This window comes from Prionailurus bengalensis, chromosome C1, assembly GCF_016509475.1.
Source record: "Prionailurus bengalensis isolate Pbe53 chromosome C1, Fcat_Pben_1.1_paternal_pri, whole genome shotgun sequence".
Classification (NCBI taxonomy): Eukaryota; Metazoa; Chordata; class Mammalia; order Carnivora; family Felidae; genus Prionailurus; species Prionailurus bengalensis.
In genome coordinates, this window is record NC_057345.1 from 221342781 (window position 1) to 221363129 (window position 20349).

The 20349-nt window shown below is 57.9% G+C and overlaps 1 protein-coding gene across 2 annotated transcripts in view; it reads right to left on the bottom strand.

The window, feature by feature from the left end:
* Nucleotides 1–312: 312 nt before the first annotated feature.
* NDUFA10 (NADH:ubiquinone oxidoreductase subunit A10) overlaps nucleotides 313–20349 on the bottom strand; it is a 50388-nt gene continuing 30351 nt past the window's right edge. The window contains exons 10-11 of one of the 2 annotated variants that reach the window (XR_006296972.1): nucleotides 8692–8933; nucleotides 313–720 (exon numbers count right to left, since the gene is read on the bottom strand). Coding sequence is in view for 1 of the 2 variants with exons in the window: in XM_043578357.1 (XP_043434292.1) it covers nucleotides 652–720 (69 nt within the window). In the remaining variant the exon portion in view is untranslated. The remainder of the gene's footprint in view (nucleotides 721–8691; nucleotides 8934–20349) is intronic. The other variant, XM_043578357.1, reaches the window with a different exon arrangement.

Consider the following 20349-nt stretch of genomic DNA (forward strand, 5'->3'; position numbering starts at 1 on the left):
ACAGAGTTTGTCGCTTTGCTTTCGGAGGAATTACAACGATGGTCCTCCTGTGTGTCTCCTGACATGTCTTTTAGAAGAAACGGGTGGTTCTAGAAGCAGGCGGTGATTTCTTCCCTGCCTGTTTCCTGTGCCCCCTGCAGTAGCCAGACGACCGGTCAGACGGCTCAGTGCCTCGGGCCCTCTCTGTCCTCGCCTCTGACTGAATAAACCAAATGCATCAAAGCTCACGGTCGGTGAAGTGCAGGCAGACATGTGTGTGCACGTACATGTATGTGACGTGTGCAGACGTGTGACGGAGGCAAATGCCACGGAAACAGTTTTATTTTTATTTCTCGAAGTGTGAAGACAGGTACAAAATCTGCACGACACTGAACACGGCTGCAATGAAAGGGAATTCTTCTAGAAACATCTAGTAACATCCGGTCTTTAATAGCAGATTTATTTCCCCGGTGATAATTCTGGATCATTCCCAAAGCTACAAGATTCCCGCCTCCCGAACACTAGAGGCTCCCGGTCCCCCAGCAGCTACACTACAGGCGGCCTGGTTCCGGCTCACCCGCCCCTCCCCCCGAGTAAGCTGCAGGGACCCCACGAGTGAGGCAGACCGGAAGTGTCCTCGCCATCGCGATGCAGGCCACGGAGGAGGGTCCGTCACTTCAGCCAGATCCACTTGTCACCCACGTCCGCATTGTACCCGGGGCAGTACTTGCGTCCCGGCAGCTGTGGGAGGGAAAGCCACGGTCACATGCTTTACAAGGAACACGGAGCCCCCGGCTCACCCACCCGAGAGCTTGTTCGAGTCCGAGCTTCCTCAGCAGGACCAGGGGGCCCGCCCCACGACGGGTGCCGCTCCAAGGGGAGTCACACAGGCCCCCGGTGAGAGCTCGGCCGGCTGGCATGCTCCTCCAGCAACCAGCAGACCTGGGGGCAGCCTCTGGCTGGCTTTGACGGCCATGATTTAAAGACACGGCGACACTGCAAAACCTGCCAATGAAATCACACCTCCGGGGGGCACAGTCTGGACCAGCACACTCTCGTGAGTCCTCGGGTGAGGCTAACGCGGGGCCCTCCGCCCTCCGCCACCTACGTGGGCAGGTTATGGAAGCGGGTGAACCGTCAGGCCCGACTTCAGTGGGAACCTCCAGGAGCAGGGGTGGGGGAGCGGCCGGACCCAGGAGGGCTGTTTGTCAGGGGAGCAACGGGGCCGGGAGGAGGGAGGTCTCCTGCCGGCCCGCCCACCGTGTACCCGAGGGAAGTCAGGGGCACAGACGGGGGACGCAGGGCAGAGAGACCGTGCCACGCAGACGCGAGCCCAGCCCCGCGGGCAAAGGAGTCGGCATCGAGACCAGGACTCGCCGGCCCTGAGTGGCTGCAAAAGGCAGCACCAGCGTGTGGCTCACCCAGACCCGAGGGACGCGCTGCACAGGCAGGGAAACGCTCAGATACAGCATGTTTTTCAAGTTACGTAAATGGGAACAAAATACTGAATTTTCTTTTTCCTATTTTCACATCGATGTGGAAAGACCTGTACACGCCACATGCAAAACTCTTCCAAATTTTGCACATAGTACTAAAGTATTAAAAGATAAATAAACCACGGGCACCTGGGTGGCTCAGTTGGTTAAGTGTCTGACTCTTGGTTCTGGCTCAGGTCATAATGTCACAGTTCGGGAGTTCGAGCCTGACACGCTATCGGCATGGGGCCTGCCTGGGATTCTCTCTTCCTCTCTCTCTGCCCCTCCTCTGATCACTCTCACGCTCAAAATAAACTTAAAAAAATAAAAAAAAAATAAATCAGTCTTTCCTTTATCCTGATCAGCAAAAGGCATCCACCTGCAGCCACAGCGAGGGGAACCACGGAGGGGCATGTGGGCAGCGTGTCCGTGAAGGCCCTGAACGCCACTCCCAAGGCCAGACAGCCCTGACGACCAGCTCTGAGGCCCCCAACCCATGTTCTCTCCTGGCTACTGGAGCCTCAGGTTTCCGGGGGGATTCTGTAGCGGGCAGCGGAGGTCCGGCCACCGGGGCACTGGCGGGAGGGGTGAGCAGGGAGCTGGCACACAGGTAGAGGAGACAAGCGTGGGCCATCTCTACTTTCAGGCCCGGGGTACCCTGCTAATGGGGCCCTACCCAGGTGCCACGAGCACTCCGGGAACACAAGAGGAAAACAAAGGACAAGACCCAGCTCTCCAGGAGTTGAGAGTCTAGGGGGCAGACTGGCAAGGGAGCACGCGTGACACGCCCGCAGCCCACGGTGGCGCTGCGGGCCAGCCCAGCGCGGAGAACGGGGGACACCCCGGGGAGAGGCGGGCGCCCGGGGCCGCTGTGCGAGCCACAGGACTCGGAAGCGGCAGGAAGAGGTGAGCTCTTCTGCTCTCTGATTCCGACAGGCACTTGGGTGTAAGGTGGTCGCTGGGCCGGAGCAGGTGCAGGGAGTGCCGCGGGCGAGGGCCACAGGGACCGACGCCGTTCTGGCCTCCTTGGGCCCGAAGGGCTGAAGGTCCTGGGTAAATAGAGGGGAGCAGGGGGAGGACAGGCGATGTCCCCGGGGAAGGGGGCCCCAGCCGGGCTGTGGAACCGCACGGGAGCAGCCCCGGGGCACCTCGTGGAGATGGTGCGGGGCCCTGGAAGGCTGGGTCCGAGGCTCCAGAGACAGGGCCGTGCGGAGATCCGCGGGCAGGCCCCCGCCACCCAGCAGGCGGCCCACTGAGGGCAAGAGCAAGGAGGGAGGGCAGGCCGGGCGCCATCCAGAAACACCCAGCAAACGGCCGTCTGGGCACCAAGCTGCAGCAGGAAAGGAGAGTGCACCCTCTCCTGCTCGTGTGTGCACGCGTGCTCTCTCTCTCTCAAAATAAACAAACGTTAAAAAAAAATCAAAAAGTGAATTTCCTTAAGAAAACACTGCAGCAAACCACAAACACAAACTCTTCCAGAAAAGTGGCCAAGCTGCCTGGTGCCCGATATTGTGGTGAGCCGGCCCACCCCTGGGGCTCTCCGTGATGAGTGGACTCAGTGCCCCCGTAAACCTGGCGATCGGGGCTGGGCACTGGGAAGAGCCAGGAACAAGCAGGAGGCTCGGGTGAGTGGCACAGAGCGGGCACTGATGTCCTGGAGGAGGCAGAAGGGTGGCCTTCCACCCGAGCTCCCCCTGGGCAACCCTCCTCGGGGTGTCGGGGGGCGCACAGCCTCGCAGTCCAGAGACCGAGGACGTGGGCATCCGAGGCTGTCCGCAGCTCAGTGGTTTCCTCCCCGGGCCCAGGTCTTGTTCCCACTGGCATCATCTTGATTGGCACGGAAGAGATGGGAAAAGACACGAATACCAAAGTACATATTTGCAAAATCATTCCCGATTTCCCCAAATGATTTAACTGTGCAAAATCTGCGTGTCAGACAGTCGTGTGTAATTTAAACTAACATTTATAACGGTGAGAACTGTGAGATCCCTGACCCTCCTGGCGAACAGCACACGACAGCTTACTGGACAGCCCCCCCCCCACACACACACATGCACGCTCGCACACACTTATGCACACACAAGGCACGTACACACATGCACACGCACGTATACACTTGCACACACACATGTACGCGCAAACACATGCATATACGCATACAGGCACACGCACGTACACACACACACACGCGTGCACGCACACAGGCACAAAAGTACGCACACACGCACGCACTGCTAGCACACGACCCCTGGAAGGGGACGTTCAAAAGAAACTTCTCACAGGCTGCCTCTTAGGGGCCCAGGGGCCAGGGGCCAAGGAAGGAGAGCTGAGCTAACTGCACGCTCCATGCCTCCTGAAGCTCATAGCACACGCAGTCCTTTCTCTTCTCTCTCTAAAAGAAAGGCTAAGTAGCCCAGGGACAAACAGCTAGAGTATGCACGGGACTAGGATCCGAACCTACGTCTTCTGGCTCGGACTCCGTTCCCACTCACTAGGCCGCCGGCCACAACTGCCTCCCGTGTGTAGCCCGTGGGCCAACCTGTTCCTGAGGCTTTCCTGGAGAGAAACCGTCTTCGACGCGTGCCTCCAGGTTTCCGTGTTTCAGGTACACTTGTGGAAGGGGGGCTGCTCACTCGAGGGCAAATAAACGGTGAGCAGACGGACGCTGACACAGCACTCAGAAGGCGCGGAAGCCGCCGGCCCAGATTGTGACGCCGCGGCTTGCCCCGCAGGGGCGATTCTGGGCTTCCACGTGTCCTTGTGCACTTAACACAGGCCGCTGGCCCAGTGCCGGGGACGGCCCAGTGCCGGGGACGGCCTAGTGCCGGGACCCGAAGACCACCTCCAGCCTGACGACTGTGCTCGGGGAAAACACGGTTTGGCTGGAAGTCGGTCATGCCGCTTGTCTGCAGACTGACTGTGGCGCCTCTCTGCCCAGAGAGGGCCCGGGTGAGGGGCCGTATGTGCCCAGGAGAGGGGGGCAGTGGGGGTACGTGCCCAAGGGAGGGGCCCGGTGAGGGGCCCAGGGAGCAGCCGTATGTGCTCTGCCACTGAGGACGGACCACGTGAGAGCCACCGGACCAATCCACACCAGGACAGACAGGTCAGGGTGGCTAGCATCTGTGGGCAGAGGGCTAGAAGGGAGGCCCCGGGCAAGGAAAGAGGCTCATCGCAGTGACCCACTGGGTCTGCGGCTGGGCACGTCCGTGCACGTGTGAGATGACGCTCCTGGAGGCAGGCAGAGGGCCATCCGAGGGAAAGAGCATTTCTGGGAGCTGCAAGGTGCTCCCCTCAGGCCGTGAGTGACTGAGCTCCAGGCAGCCAAGGCCCGCCACGCCACATATCGGGCTAATCCTTCCCTAGAAGTCAGGCTACCTGAGACTCACCAAAAAGCTAAGCTTGTTAAACTGGTTTGCAGTTACCTCCGGCTGGCAGAGTAAACGTTCTAACACTCTTCAGAGGAATAAAACAAAATCTAGTACTCAACCACTGAAAAGTCTCTAGACACGTGAAGGGAAAATGTAACTTGGGGTGCCTGGTGGCTCAGTCGGTTGAGTGTCTGAATCTTGGTTGTGGCTCAGGTTGTGATCTCCTGGTTTGTGAGTTCAAGCCCCGTATCGGGCTCTGTGCTGGCAAGGTGGAGTCTGCTTGGAATTCTCTCTCTCCTTCTCTCTGCCCCTTCCCCACTTGCTCTCTCTCAAATATAAACGTAGAAAAGAAAGGAAGGAAGGAAGGAAGGAAGGAAGGAAGGAAGGAAGGAAGGAAGAAAGAAAGAAAGAAAGAAAGAAAGAAAGAAAGAAAGAAAGAAAGAAAGAAAGAAAAAGAAAGAAGAAAACATAACCTGTAACCAGGGGAAAACAAATTAGGGGCGAAAACAAATCAGGCTCAGACGAATTGTCAGACAATGACGATGATGGATTAGGAAACAAGACCGTTAGAACAGCTATTATAAAAATATTCAACCTCCTCAAGGAATTAAATGAAAAATGAAAATAATGAGAAAACTAGAAAACATAAAAAGAAACAAATAAAAATCCTAGGGTTAAAAGAAAATAGGATTTCTGAAATAAGATTCCACCTGACGGGGGTGGTGGTCACAGCAGCGTGCGGCTCCGACGTCCCCACCGCCCCCGCGCCGACCCTGTGGTCCACCACCCCATTCGCACCGAGGCCACGCCCTGGTGAGGCGCTCGGCCCTCAGCTCAGAGCCACAGAGGGTCCGGGCCAGCCCGTCTGTGGGGGCCGTGGGCCTCTCCCTCGTCCACCTGGCCAGGTCCATCCTGCACGGCTGCCACACCGCGCTCCTCCCGTCCCTCTCCGGTCACGGATGGCACGCAGCGGAGGACGAAGGGCTCCCCTTGCACCTCGCATCTCTCCCCTTTACTCCTCACGGGCGTCTCCCAACAGTCCGGGCAATTTAATCCCATCTTGGCTTCTGTTCCTCGGAGGACCCAAACGAACACCAGGGAACTGCCAGCGTGTCTCACACACACGAGGAAACGGGGAACTGAAAGTAAGGCACAGAGACAAAAAGGCCCAAAACAGAATCTCGGTGATCTCTGGGTCACCGTCAAGTCGGACAACGTCTGTGCACGGAGCCCCCAGAAGGGGTGAGAGACAACACCCGGGGCAACAGGGCCCAAGCGTGCTCACAGATGCTACAGAGACCGAGCGAGCGCCGCGCACAGGCGGGACACGACGGCTCGCGGAGGCGCGTCGCGACAAAGTGGCTGGGAAGCGGTGACAAAGACAGAGAGCAAGAGACACAAGGGCCGCGGGCAAGCGGGACCTCACACTCGTCCACGGAAGCCGCGTGGCCAGGATCCACGGGGCCTCAGCGGGTCGGGGGGGACGCGCGCCAACCCGGGATTCTTCTCCGGGCGCCCGTGTCTGTGAAAGCGCAGCTGAAGCTGGTTCTTCTCTTTCTTCGAGCAAGAGCTCACAGGACGCGCTGCCCGCAGACCCGTGCCGTAAGCACCAGCGATGGAGGCGGCTCAGGCCACACGAGAGAGCCGCCAGACGGAAGCCTGGGACCACAGAGCGCGAGCGCGCCAGAGAAGGGAGCGACGGGGCGGGTGGCGGGTCACGAAGAACCTCTCACCTCTTTCACAGAGAACTGACCGTTTGAAGCCGAGATAACAACAGGTCATGAGGCTACCGACACGGGCAACGTGAAATGCAGGGGAGCAACCCGGCAGAGGTGGGAGGAGCTGGGCGGGAGGCGCCCCCGTGAGGCGCCTGCGTTCCGCGTGGCCCGGCAGGACAGGACGGGCCGCTCACGTGGCGAGGGACAGGCGTGCGCTGGAGCGGCCATTAACGGTGAGACGGGTGTAGCGTTTGAGTCAGCAGCGGAAATAAAACAGAAGTATAGACCATTATAAACCAAGCCAAAAGCAGCAGGAAAAGAGAAAACGATGCAAATCTGACCCGCACTTGCTACAGCGTCGATGCGTGGCGCGGGAGAGCAGGTTCCCAGCAGGAAGAGACCTCGCCTCTCCCCAGTGGCTCACTGCGCGGCCCTCTCTGGGCCAGGCTCTGGCTCCTGCAGCCCTGCTTCCCCCCCACCCTTCCCCCCAGCCTTGCTCCATCACCACCTCCCGGGAAGGAAGCGCCCTGGCCCCCGTCTGTGACAGAGACTAGAACACTGGTGCTCGGGGAACAGAGCCGGCCCCACCTCCCGCACAGGCACCTTCCCGAGGGAGCAGCTGACGACTGGCTGTCCGGGCCTCTGCCTCTTCTTCGCTCCTGCTCTTCTGGGGTGCCTCCCCGGGCCGCTCTTCCTCCCTGGCTCCTGCCCCTCTCTCCACGAGCCCTCCCTGTCCCCTGGGAGCCCCTGCACCCGTCCACAGACTCTCCTCCTGGCACTCATCTCAAAGCGACGCCCAGGGCAGTCACCGGCCTACTTATCGACGCCAGCGATGGTCACCAAGTCCCGCCGCCAGCACCGCCTCACACGTCCCGCCGCCACGAGGGGCAGGCAGGCGCCTTCCCTACTTGACAAGATGTTACGTGACCTGCCCGAGCCACCGGGCTGCAAGCGGCAAGCTAGAACCGCGGGTCTCAAGTCCAGGATCATCTTCCGGGACACCGGGAGCAGGTTAGCAGACAGGAAGTCCTCCCCGCTGCTAACTCTGGAAAATGATATAGTAGCTTTGTCTCTCTCGACCACATGCTGCCTTTCCTGAGTTTTACCAAATTCCATTCACTCCCTCCGATTTTCTGTTTATCTGCCAGTCCTGGTGTATCATGCTGTGCCGCTCAAGTTTCTAGAATAGAGACGCCTGGGCATGTATCGGGGCACGGTCCCCGCTCCACGCTGGCCTGGGAGGGTGGACGCCCAGGCTTTCCCACCTCCTCTCGTGTTTCCTGCAGAGTCTGGTTGGGAACCCTGGCTCTCAGCGGTCACCGCAGGGCGCTCACTGAGGCTCACAGTCTCTTAGCGGCTCTCCAGAGAACTAGAACCCAGGCAGGAATTCTGGCCTCAAATCCTTTGTCGTATTACTGTCGGGAGGTGAATTTTTTTAAAAGGATCAAATGAAGCCCTCCTTGTATTGGACCCGCCTCACCCCACGAGAGCCGGGACGTGAGTTATACCGGCTACAACGGACTCTGCTCTTTCCAGATGCTCTGCCGGCTCGGTAAGTCTGGAGTGACCCCGGGATTCCAACTTCCGATCTCTGTTTCCCATGATTACGTGGAAATGCTAATGGACTCTAAGAATTTTTCATTAATTTCAAAGAGCATGGTAGAAATTATTTAGTAGAGTCACTTCTCTGATATACAATCTCCCTGATTTTCCATTACTGCTAAGCATAAATCAAGGGTGAAACTCTGAAATCAACTCCCCCCTCGAAATCTCATTTTATCAAAGACAATTTTCAAAAGCCATCTTTTAAAGAACAAGTGCCTTCTATCTTTAGCACAAACACCACAGCCTGTTACAAACACATCCACACTCAGCGGCCAAATCCGCTGCCAGAAGCACCACAGACTCGTGTGTTCGCAAGGACTCACGTGAGCAGTGAGTGGAAAAGGCCCTAACTCAAGCACTCGCTTAAATACCTGAAAACAGTATTCTTTCCAGAAACCCTAAAACGAAAGTACCGACTGAGCGCACCGCCAAGTCCGGGCACCCGGGCTTTGTCAGGCTGCGTGCTAAGGCGTCTCCCCGTGACCTGCCACCGGCAGAGCCTCAGATAACACGTGACAATCCGCAGTTTCACTCAGGGGAAAGCACCTGGTGAAAAGCCCGCGTCGTGCGCTAGCGGTCTTCTCCGGGGGACACGTGTTATCCTCACACGCGGGACTCGAGGTCACGGGGCACACGGACCGATGCGCAGTCTCGGGGACGCGCTCTCCAGGCAGCGTGTGCAGGGGCACTGGCAGCGCACGTCTCGGCGCGTCTTCCGGCCCCGACGGGCGAAGGGCAGGCTGAAGAGCACTCTACGCGCTCAACTAAACAACGTCCACGCTGAGAATCTGCACTTGGACACAAACACACGTAGCAGATTAAGTTCTAACTGAGGCTTACGCGTCGAGAGGAAGCGCAGGACAATTAAACGTCTGCACCTCTCCTCCCGAGCGTGTTCACGTGAACGGATGCTACGGCTCCTGGTCACTGCACGTCTGTATCAAAGGGAATCTCACAGGAGCGAGAGCACGCGGTGTTAGCATGCTGGAGTGACTGACCGTCTCTGTTCTGAAACATGGTCACTAGGTGCTGCGGTGAAGACAACTTGAGAGAGTGGAGAAATAAAAACAGCAGGAGAGGAAGCAGAAGACCGTTGTCCTAGCAACTGTCTTGGAACAATCGGATTGGTGGAGGGAGCGCCGTATCTTAATAGCATCTGGCCTCCCTAAATTGAAAAGACACTGAATCGGTAAAGTGGAAACCAATTCACAGCTTGTCTGCCCTGAGGAAGGGCTGCACGGAAATAAAAAGTGACCCAATACCGTGTCTGAAAAATGACTCTCAAAAGTTAGCAGGCTGCTTCGCACACGTCAGCAACCCCCCCCCCCCGCCCCGCCCCGAGCAGGCCCCGGCCGTTCCAAGTACCAAAGAGGGCCGGGTGAACAGAAAGAACACGGATGGATGTTCTCAGACTCCAGGCACGCGTGCCCCTCTGCAAACATCACTTCGGGAGAAACTGGAGACAGGCGGTCACCCGGAGTGTGGCAGGCACCTGAAAGGCCCCGGACCCCAGCCAGCGACAGAGCCGAGCAAACGCCGAGGTCACGGGATCAACAAAACCAGACGAAAACTAAAAAATCCTATTCCTGTGAAATCTCAGGTCTGTCTTCACTAGTCCGCGCCCCCAGGTCATGACACAGCTAAGCCGGAAATGCTCACGCACACGCGCCTGCACGCCAGCCACCCCGGCGGCCCCCGTGTGGCTGCTGTGCCCGAAGGGCTGGCTGACGGGACGCAGCCCCGGTGCGTCCTCCGGGAACCTCCACCCCCAACGGCGGATAACCTCTGTGCCAGGCGGCTCGTTTACAAACGGGAATAACGACAACGCTGCCTTCCCGGGGCAGCAGCACGGGGCCTCGCCCACAGCTCACAACCGGCCGCCCTCGTGCTGCAGCCTCCCCGTCAGCCCTCTCAGCTCTCACCCCTGCCCCGGGACCCTCCTGCCTGCACCCCAGCCGTCCCCGCAGAGCCCCTCTCCTTCTCACTGCCGACCACCAGGAGGGCGCTGAGGCCCTCGGAGGATCCGGGCCCTGCTGCGTACCCGCTGTCCGCGAACAGAAGGCCCTCGCCAGCCAGGACGGCGTCTTCCGAACCATCACCCCAGACTTCCACCCTTGACGCCCTTCCTTAGGAGGGCGCCACCGGAGCTGATCTCTGAGCCCCGCCTTTCCCGAAAGGTGAGTCTACAACTCACCTCAGAGGCTTTCTTGTAGACAGTGAGTAATCCCCAGTGAAGCCCGCGGTTCAGCATAAAGGACTGACGAAAGTCCTTTCTACCTCTTCTTGTCCTCATCTGAAGCTGGACGGAGCCTGTCGGGCCCCGCGCCCCCCGCAGGCAGGTCCTCTACTGGGGCAGGGGTCTCTGGCGGGAAAGAGCCTCACCCACCAGATCTCACGAAGTGGTGTCCATCCCGCTCAGGGCGACCGCTCCTGCAGGCGCTGGGGCCCGCCTGCGCACTGTGCCCACGGCCCTGAGGGTGGCCACACCTGCTCGGCGGGCCGGCGACCCCTTCTGCACCCCTGCAGTCTCTGCCCACCTGCTGCGCCCACCCTCCCGTACCTTCCCCCTCACTTCCTGCTGGGTCTTGCCCTTGGGCTACAAAAACACTGAGATCCCGGCCTTTCGAGATAAAACAAAACACGGGAAAGCCCACTGCCACCACCCCGCCCAAACTCTCGGTCGAGGGCCAGCAGCCCGCACCACCCCGACCTTCCCGCAGCACCGACACAGGCGCCGTGCCCTCGGCCGCGGGGGCTGGGCCGGCTCCGGGGGCTCCTCCGCTGCACCAGCCGTCCTCCCCCGCCCCTCCTCCCGCGGCGGCTCCCGTTGGCCCAGGCCCCGGGCCCCGGGCCCACACGCCGCGGGGAAGGGGCAGCTCCTCCGGGGGCCATGGTGCTTCCCCTGCCCCCCACCCTCCGAGGGGAACGGGTCATTAGTTCAAACAGCCACGCCGATGGCGCTTGTCGCCGCAACTGCAGACTTCGATCAAACGTTATGAGAACAGAAAGCGTGAGCCCGAAAAGGAGAACGGGGCTGAGACGCTTTGGCCGAGTGGCCAGAACACAGCGTGGGAGCAGGTACAGGAGCTCGGTGGGGGCGAACCCTGTGCCCCCACTGTGCCCCCAGTGGTCCTCGTGCTTCACAAAGCTGGGCGGACTTGCTTCCACGAGCGTCCCCTAGGATGGCCTGACCGACAGGCCGTCACACGAGAGCGCCACTCCAGCATGCAGAGGGGACAGGCGTCCTCGGGGTCCAGCTGGTCCTGGAAAGTTCTCTAGTGAGACACCTTTTCTGGGTTCACTCAGTTAACACAGGATCCACTAATAAGTGTGCCCGAGGCCCCACAATGAAGCCCGCTGTCAAAACAAGCAGCTGTGTGTGTCCTACAAACCCCCAGCTGGCACGTCACCGCCAATCCGCTTCAGAGCGCGAGTCCTAGCGTCGTCTCTACCTGCACCCGGCACCACACCCACGACACGGCTCGAAGAAACGCAGTGAGACAAACACCACGCCCAGCGCCTGCCCGAGGCGCCTGCCCCCGCGGTCACGGCCCTCCCTTGACCACTCTCCGGCACTTGAACCCTTCAACCCTTCAACGACAGCGTCTTTCCTTGTAAACCTGCAGCGGGGAAGGGGGCCCTCGGGTAAGGGCAGGTGAGCCAGGCCCCACCACGTCTCACCCAGACTCCTCAAACACCCCCCTTCCCTGCCCCCACTCGAGGGCCAACGCATCAAGCGGAGCGATCCTTCCCTCAAAACACCGTGCTGGCTTCCGGTCTCGCCAACACATCAGGCCAGTCTTCACAGCACGGCCTCCAGCCCCCTCTGACCCCGCCCTGCTACCTTCCCACCTCACCTCCAGCTCCGCCTGCCGCCCCACCGGCTCCGCTTCACGGGCGGGGGCTCCGTGCCCAGCCTGCAGGTGCAGGGGTCACCTGCCCGTGCGGGCGCCCTCTCTCAGCGCAGCTCCCACCGGAGACAGCTTCATCTCTGCCCCGCGGCACTCAGACGCCCCGCTACATACGTGTTTATCGTCTGTCCCGCCTTCCCCCAACCAGGACGCAGGCTCCTTGCGAGCAAGCTTTTGTTCTAGTCCCAGATGTGGCCCCGACGCTTACAACGGTGCCCGGAACAATAAACATTTGCCGAGCGGTAAGTGAGTGAGCGTAAAGTGATGACGGTTTGGGGGGAGGGACGGCAGCCAGCGTCAGGGGTAAGCCGTCATTGCTCACGGTATCTTCGCGCTCCCGAGCTGCCCGAGGGCACCCTCTGCCTGGGATTCTCGGATGATGACAGAAGACGGAGTTCCTTCACCAGCCAGGTCTCCCTTCTATGCCCTGCGGGTCGGGCACTGAATGAGTCCTGTCCTGGGGGTTCACCAGGCAAACACCTGTTGAGCACAGAGAGACACGGAGCTTCCGACTCAGACGCCCCGGAGCTCGGACACGGGAAGCACCGGCACCAAAGCCGGCGTTCAGATCCCGTGGGAACCCAGCGGCTTTCCATTTCCAGCAAGGCAACAGCCCCAACGCCAGGAGAAAGCTCTTGATGTAAAACCTCTGGAAATGCTTTAAATGCACTGCTGAGCTCCACGAGCAACAACAGGGGCTGAAAGCGAAGAGCAGACGGGAAGGCAGGATGGCGGGCTGTGGCCTCCTTGCCCCGGGGACATTTGGAGAGCCGCCCAGAGACAACAGGCAGGGCCGCGGGGCCGTGTGGGAAGGGGATTCTTTACAGACACGCAGCACAGCTCCCGGGCGGCCACAATCAGTCCTCACCCTGGCGTGGGAGCCCGGAGTCCCCGCACAGTCCCGGCTGCCCCGAGGAACGGAATGTTCGGGGCATACTCACACCAAAAGAGTAGCTGTTGCTTATCTGAATTCAAACTGAAGTGGGCATCTTGTATTTAGGAGGGACTCTCACCAAACGCCCACAGATATATGCCCACAGAGCATGAACTTCGCGTCCAAAGTCTCCAAACACAGAAGGGAATAAGCCACCAAGGGTCAGAATCAGAGGACACGAGAAATGACCAAGTCTGACGCTCTTCCAGACCTGACGTTACCACGTGCAGAATACAGGGAACTATATATTTGAGACGCTTCAAGAAAGGGAAGCCAATGAAACCATAAGCAAGAAATAACATCCTGTCAATGAGATTCAGAAAGCACTGGCAGAAGGAAAGAGACTTAAACACAGACCCAGAACAGCAAAGACAGGAAGAGAAGAAGGACCCTCACAGGGAGAGGGGACCACAGCACTCGACGAAAAACAAAAGGTCGGCGCCCTGCTCCCGCTTCCAATAACCTCCCACCACAAGCCCCAGCAAGTTCAGGGTCTGGCGTGAAATACGCGCAGCGTGTACTGGGGCTGCGACGCGCAGAGCTCGGCCCTCCTCCGGCTCCTCACGTCTCTACAAGCACAGGGCACACACTTGGCGAGGTTCTCACGAAACCAGGATTGTGACCTTGGTAACTTCATCACCTTTACTACCTGAATCAGAATCATACAAACTTGTCATGCCGTCGAGGCACTTTGGCTGAAACACACTTTCAACACTGAAACTAGTTTTCCCTGGAAAATGAGAAAATGGCCGGCAGGGTGGTGGGCTTGAGGGTCCTCCCGCAACGGCCCCCACCCCAGCAACTCACGTGTCCCAGGACATACGTGGCCACAGGACACCCCCGGCTCTGACACCAAGCAATTCCTCCTCTTGAAGGAAACAATTCTCATGCGTCCCCACCCTGCTGTCCTCCAGGCAGCAGACCACGCGGTGCCTCGGGTGTCCCGGGGAGGACCGGCCTCACCTGCTGCTCCCTCAGGCATTTCTAGAAAGCAGTTCTGCAGCCTGGCCAGGGACCCCTCCTGGAACCACAAATCTCTCCAGTCCTACAACAGCTGCGGGAGAAATCAGCAGCAGGGGCTTTGCCGCTCCTCCCCAGATGCCCCACCATGTGCTGTCCAAGGGACACCTGGGAAGAACTGATGCCCATGTCTTCAACGTCCAGACGAAGTGCTCTGCCAACGAGGACAACAGTTACCGGTATTTACGTTCTATCTAAATTCAATCCATCGTTTGTTTTGTGTTTTGTTTTTTTAAGTAGGCTCACACCCAGTGTGGAAGCCCAACACGGGGCTTGAACTCGTGACCCTGAGATCAAGACCTGAACTGAGATCAAGAGTCGGACTCTTAACCGACTGAGCCCCCCAGGTGCCCAAACTGATCACTGCTTTAATATCAAGCAACTGAATTTCCTTCAAAAACATCAGGATCCCTCTAAATGTTCACACGATTCCTACTCAGTGGACAGATGTAAAGTGTGCGGTGTGCATGGAGACTGTAGAAAGGGAGCGTGCGCATCTGCGTGGCCTCGGCTAGGGGGTCAAGGCCGACACCAGCAGGGAGGAGGCAGGTTTACGATCCGTGAAGGGATGGAACCGGTGCTTCGCCTCTGCAGGCTCTCTCCCCCAGAACACAAACACCGGCTCACCCTGAGAAAAAAGGCAGACGCACTCCGAGTGAGGGACGCCCCACCCAACACCTGACCGGTCCTCCTCAGAACCGTCACAAGGACTAACGGAGATCTGACCCACCGTCACGGCCAAATGGAGCTTTTGGAGACATCGCAACATACTGTCACACGGTGTCCTGGATGGGATCCTGGAACAGGAACATGGCATTAGGGAAGAAGTGAGGAAATCGAGGAAGGTATGGAGGTACGAGTGCTGGCTGATGCACCGTGACAACATGCCTCGCGAACATGACGTTAGCACGGGAAACTGGGGGCGGGTGCGTGAGAACTCCCCGCGCCTCCACGATGTTTCTGTAAATCTAAAACTGTTCTAAAAAATGGAGTTATTTCTTAAAATGCTTACAAACTTTAAAAATCAATTAAAACGTCCAGCGTTTCTCAACATTTAATTAGCATCGTAAGTCTGGGGCTCCTGGGCAGCTCAGTCGGTTAAGCGTCCGACTTTGGCTCAGATCATGATCTCACGGTTTGTGGCTTCGAGCCCCGCGTCGGGCTCTGTGCCGACAGCTCGGAGCCTGGAGCCTGCCTCGGATTCTGTGTCTCCCCCTCTCTCTGTCCCTCCCCTGCTCACGCTCTGTCTCTTTCTCTCTCTCTCAAAATAAACATTAAAAAACCCATTAAAACTATAAGTCCAACATAGTAGATTCTCTTAACACTCACAAGTTAAACAACACGCAAAACATGATGACAATAGAAAACTGCCAGATGCCGCCACCTTGTCTCTGGTTAAAATGGCTGTCACATCCAGCTCCCAGGGGACCAGCGAGGACAACATGCCCCTCCTCAGCCACCAGGAGAGACAGGCAACATGAGGGAAACACCTGAGCGAAGGCACCAAGGTGGGGAGGCTCCAGGTCCCAGCGAAGAAAGAGGAAAAGGCGACTTGCCTGGTCTCCACACGCCTCCCTCCCAGGGCTCGGCTGCTCTCAAAGGCGGTTGCTGGGAAGCCGAGGGCACCGGGGGAGGCGACGGTGGGCCCAGTACGGTGGGTCAGGACCCACCACAGAGCAAGGGCCCCACTGAACGCACTCCCGTCAGCAAGGGCAAAGGGGGAACACAGCAGACCCTCACAAGCCTAAGCGCAGCACCAACGGGCGGTTTCTCAATGGACTCGGGGACCCGGCCCTACTTTAGGTGCCAGGGGACAGCACCTACGTCCTCTCCAGAGTAAGGTAACACCACCAGAGCTTTGAGCTATCTTTGATGGCTGGAACGTAAAGAAAAAACAAGGCGCACCAAAAATAAGACTAAACGACCAAAAATGAAAGGACGGCTCTCCGTCCTACGCTACACTACAGGTAGTGTAGACAGATCTAAAACAGGAAAACGAAGGGACGGAGAGAACCAGGCAGCGTAGACAGATCTAAAACAGGTGCAGGTAGTGCAGTTACCTGGTATGTTCAAGAAATCAGGCAACAAAATGATTTCGGCAAATACCTTGAAATTAAAAAAATGGAAATTCTAGAGTCGAGAAGGACTACGATTAAAATTAAAAACACAAACAGGAAACGCAGGTTGAGAGGCAGGCTGGGAAGAGCTGAGAAGACTAGTAACTGGGGGGACGGACGAGAAGAACACACCCAGGCTCCGAGAGAAAACAGGGTGCGGCAAACAGAGAAGAGCGCGAGGGCACGGAACGTGCGGAAAAGGCCCACGGGGCCCACTGGGGCCCCAGAAGGGGGCAGACAGGGAGTGGGGCACAGGCCACGCCGAAGACGCACCAGCAGACCTTTTCCAGACAACGTTAGGAACCTCGAGCCAAGCAGAGACCAAAGTGGAGATGTGCGCGGCGGGGGCACCGGCGGGGGCTGGGGACGTCAGTGGTGACGGCGGCAGACAGGCATGGCAGGACACCGGTCACACACGACGGTCAGCTCGGGAAGCACAGAGACCGAAGCCGTGAGAGCCCAGCTCCTTGCTCCGTGAGGACCTACGAGTGGGGGACGAGGAGGACAGACCCCGCGGGGCCGCTATGGGCCCAGAGTCGCTGGCACCCGGGACGGGAGGAGAGTGAAGCACAGGCATGCGGGCGAACACGGGGGTCCCGGGAGCCCCCCAGCCTGTGTCCCCTGCGGCACAGCCAAATAAGCGAGTGCACAGGGACAGGAGAAAGCACTCGCACACAGTGGAGCGCTAACCAGCACTGGAGGAAGAGTGACAGCATTAGCAGGTGACCATTTGGCAACCGTCAGGTTAGTAACTGAGCCGCGGAAATCGGCGGATGTTAGAGCCACCGGGTGAGAGTCTGATGACGAAATGGACGTTTACGAAGCTCCAAAGTACTTTCCCGGAAAACATTTATGTAAGTTACAGGGAGTAAGAGACTGACAGTGAACACATCATCTCCGCCAAGTGATCAAAGTCGACGTACGTGGGGAGGGGGCCCACGGGAAGTGCGCCGTCTGAGAAGATGTGACGAATCCTGGGACGTCCCTACAAGAAGGCACACAACTGAAACCTGGTTCCGGGGAAACCAAACGGAGGGGCATGCAAAAACCGCCTGTCCCGTCACCTCAAAAAGTGTCCCAGAAAGCCTGAGCAACGGATCCGATTCACGCCCTAATCACACGCAGGCCATGAGCCTGCGCCGGGTCTTTCCGCTCGCAAGAGCGTCGCTCTCAGAGGCACAACCGTTACCCTCAAAGGGGTCTCTGCGTCAGAGGCGGAAAGACGCGAGCGCTCACCTCCTGGTGTGGAGAGCGGCACGCTGGTTGTGAAGGAGTACGTCCTCGTTTGCAAGAATTACACGCCAAAGCCACGGTTCTGTCCTTACAGCAGGTTCCTGGGCCGCGCCCCCAGAAGCCCCGTCCAGTAGGCCCGGCGTGGGGCCCGAGAACCTGCATTCCTAAGGAGAGCTGGTGCGGGGACCACACTGGAAATCTCTGCACGAAGCGTCTGCAGCCAAGACGCCGTCGTGTGGAGCACGGGCACTGGTTCAGCGCGAGTTAGTTTTCTATTCCTGCTATTTCTGGAAGTTCAACACATCCCGAAATGAAAGAAGAGATAAAACGAAGATCAGAAAGACCATTTTAAACTCAGCGAGAGGACTTTCTATCAGCCACGACTCTTCAGGCAGGACAAGGACACGGAGCGAGAGCACGGAGAGCGGGGCCCCGGGCAGACCCGCGGGAGCACCGGCCACAGAAAGCGGTGACCGGAGCGTCGCGGGGGCTGACGGCGCACCGACGAGCGGGCAGGCGGACAGAGGATGACAGCGGCATGAGAGCCACGGGCAAAGGGAGGAAAAGCCCCGGGGCCCCCGTCCCGGCCATGAGGTCTAGTTCACCGTGGACCCCACTGAGTCAAGGACACATACTTCGCCACCAGGCTGGCTACTAACAGCTAAGAGAACGAGAGCCAGGAAGCAAACAGAGGGAGGAAATGGAATGAAAACAAACAAAACCCTGAATCCGAAAGGAGGCAAGAAAGGAAAAAAATCAAAAGCAGGTGAGAAACACACAAAACCCCAAGGGAGAGGCGCCCCTCAGACACGGCAGCGGCACGAGACGCGAGCGGGTACACCTTCCGCGCACGGACCGCACGGGCTGAAGCACACGCGTCTCCAGGTGCGCGGCGCCATCGTGGATCCGCACAGAGAGCGACAAGCACACGACACGGGGGACGCGTGACGACACAGGCTCGGTGCGCGCGAGACACAACCCCACGCCCGACAGACGTGACGCCTCGCCAACAGGGGCACGCTTCCACGCACCTCGCACGGCACACCAGCACGGAGGACGGCGACGCGAGTCCTGCCGTGACACGCGTCACCGCGGGATGCCAGCGGGACGCCGCGCACAGCACGGGGAAGGGGCACTCTCCTCCGGGACTGTGAAACGTCACCAGATTGACCAAATGCTGAGCCGAAAAGTAAGCCTCAGTCACATCCAAGGATCGGAATGATAAAAAGTATGTTTTGGATTACAGTGGAATTAAGCCAGAAATCAGGAACAAAAAGATAGTTAGAAAGATCCCAACTGCTTTGAAATGATCCAGTAGAACTCAAATGAGTTACTGGTGTACGCAGAAGTCAGATTAAAATCAGAAAACATTCTGAGTTGATGACAGGGAAAACCCAGCGCAGAGACTTAAGAGCTCAAATTAAGCCAGGTCTGGGGGGCAACGTGTCCAGCCTTACACATACCTGTTCAAGGGCAAGACAGGCTGAAAAATCAACGATCCATCTGTTCATCATAAAAAGTTTGAGAGACAGCAAATAAAAGAGAAAAAAATCGGCGAACCAGACTGTATAACGGACGATACCAAACAAACCGTTCCTTGGATCCTGAGCTCCTTCCAAGAGCAAAGTAGGAGAGAGACACCAGGGCTGGCCACAGGGCTGAGGACGGGGATGGCGGTCACCCTCCAGCCCACTCGAGTTAAAAGCATAAAAGAGAATATTGTAAACAACTTCACACCAAGAAATTAGGAAATCTAAATGAAATGGGGGCCAATTCTGTGATAAATACAACTTCCAAAACCGAACCCAAGAAGGGACAAGATACTGAATATTCCGTGTCTATCAAAGCAACTGAAGCCAGAATCGGGAATCTTCCAACAGAGCCCCACCAGTCAACCCATCCACACGCTAAAGGAAGCCGTGACGCGCCCCTTCTGCAAACTCTTGCAGAGAACAAAAAGTGAAGGTGCCGCCTCAACTCCGTGTCATGTGTCAGTGTGACCCCGACAACACCTGAGGACGATCATCACAAGAAAACTACAATCTCTCAGGAACACAGGTACAAAAGTCCTAAATCAAGTACGCGAGTTGGGTTCAGCTCCAGATGAAGAGGTTAATACACACAAAAGGGGGACTGATTCCACCAGACCGAGATCTGTGTCCCACTAGAAAATCAACGGGTAAGACTGAGCTCACGAACAAAAAAAGGAGAAAAGCATCGTCTGGGGCAGACACAGGCGATCAGACTCGACACCCACACAGGACGGAAATTCAACTACTAGTCAAATGGAACTTCCTTCAGCTCCTACGGGAGAGTATCTACCGCTAACCCACAGCAGCATAACCCCTACTGGTGAATTACTGATGTCAGAAACATCAGCCACTGTCACAGCGCCTACTTGCCCATGAACCAGAGATCCGTCCGGCCCATCAAGGCAAGGGGAAACAGGTGGCATAAAGGTCAGAAAGAAGTGACGCTGCCGTTACCTGCTGGCACGCGTTTTCCTTTTTCTTTTCCCACGCTGGGACTTTTAAGTGTTGCCCACAACTGTCATTACAAAGGCTGGGGCCGCGGGTCAACCGGAAGCCTCCTTGCTTTGAGCAGCGTCTCACCACAGTGGTGAGCAAAGCCACTCAGGGGTCCCATCCACCGCAAGGACACCCCCCGCCCCATCCATGGCGCGGCAGAGGGGTCCGCCCATGCCCCACAGCGGGGCACTGCCCTGCCCGCTCCCCACACGGGACGACGAGAGTCTCCTGTGTTCTGGATGCCAGTCCTGCTTTGCTGGGATAATCCAGCTGTTTCTCACTTACACAAAGAAATGTACATAAAGCTACACCTTATTGTTTATTTTTATTTTTTAAGAGAGAGAGAAAGAGTGAACGCAAGTGCTAAAGGAGCAGAGGGAGAATCTTGAGCAGGCTCCACGCTCACGGCCGTGACATCATGACCTGAGCCTAAATCAAGAGACGGACGCTCGACCAACGGA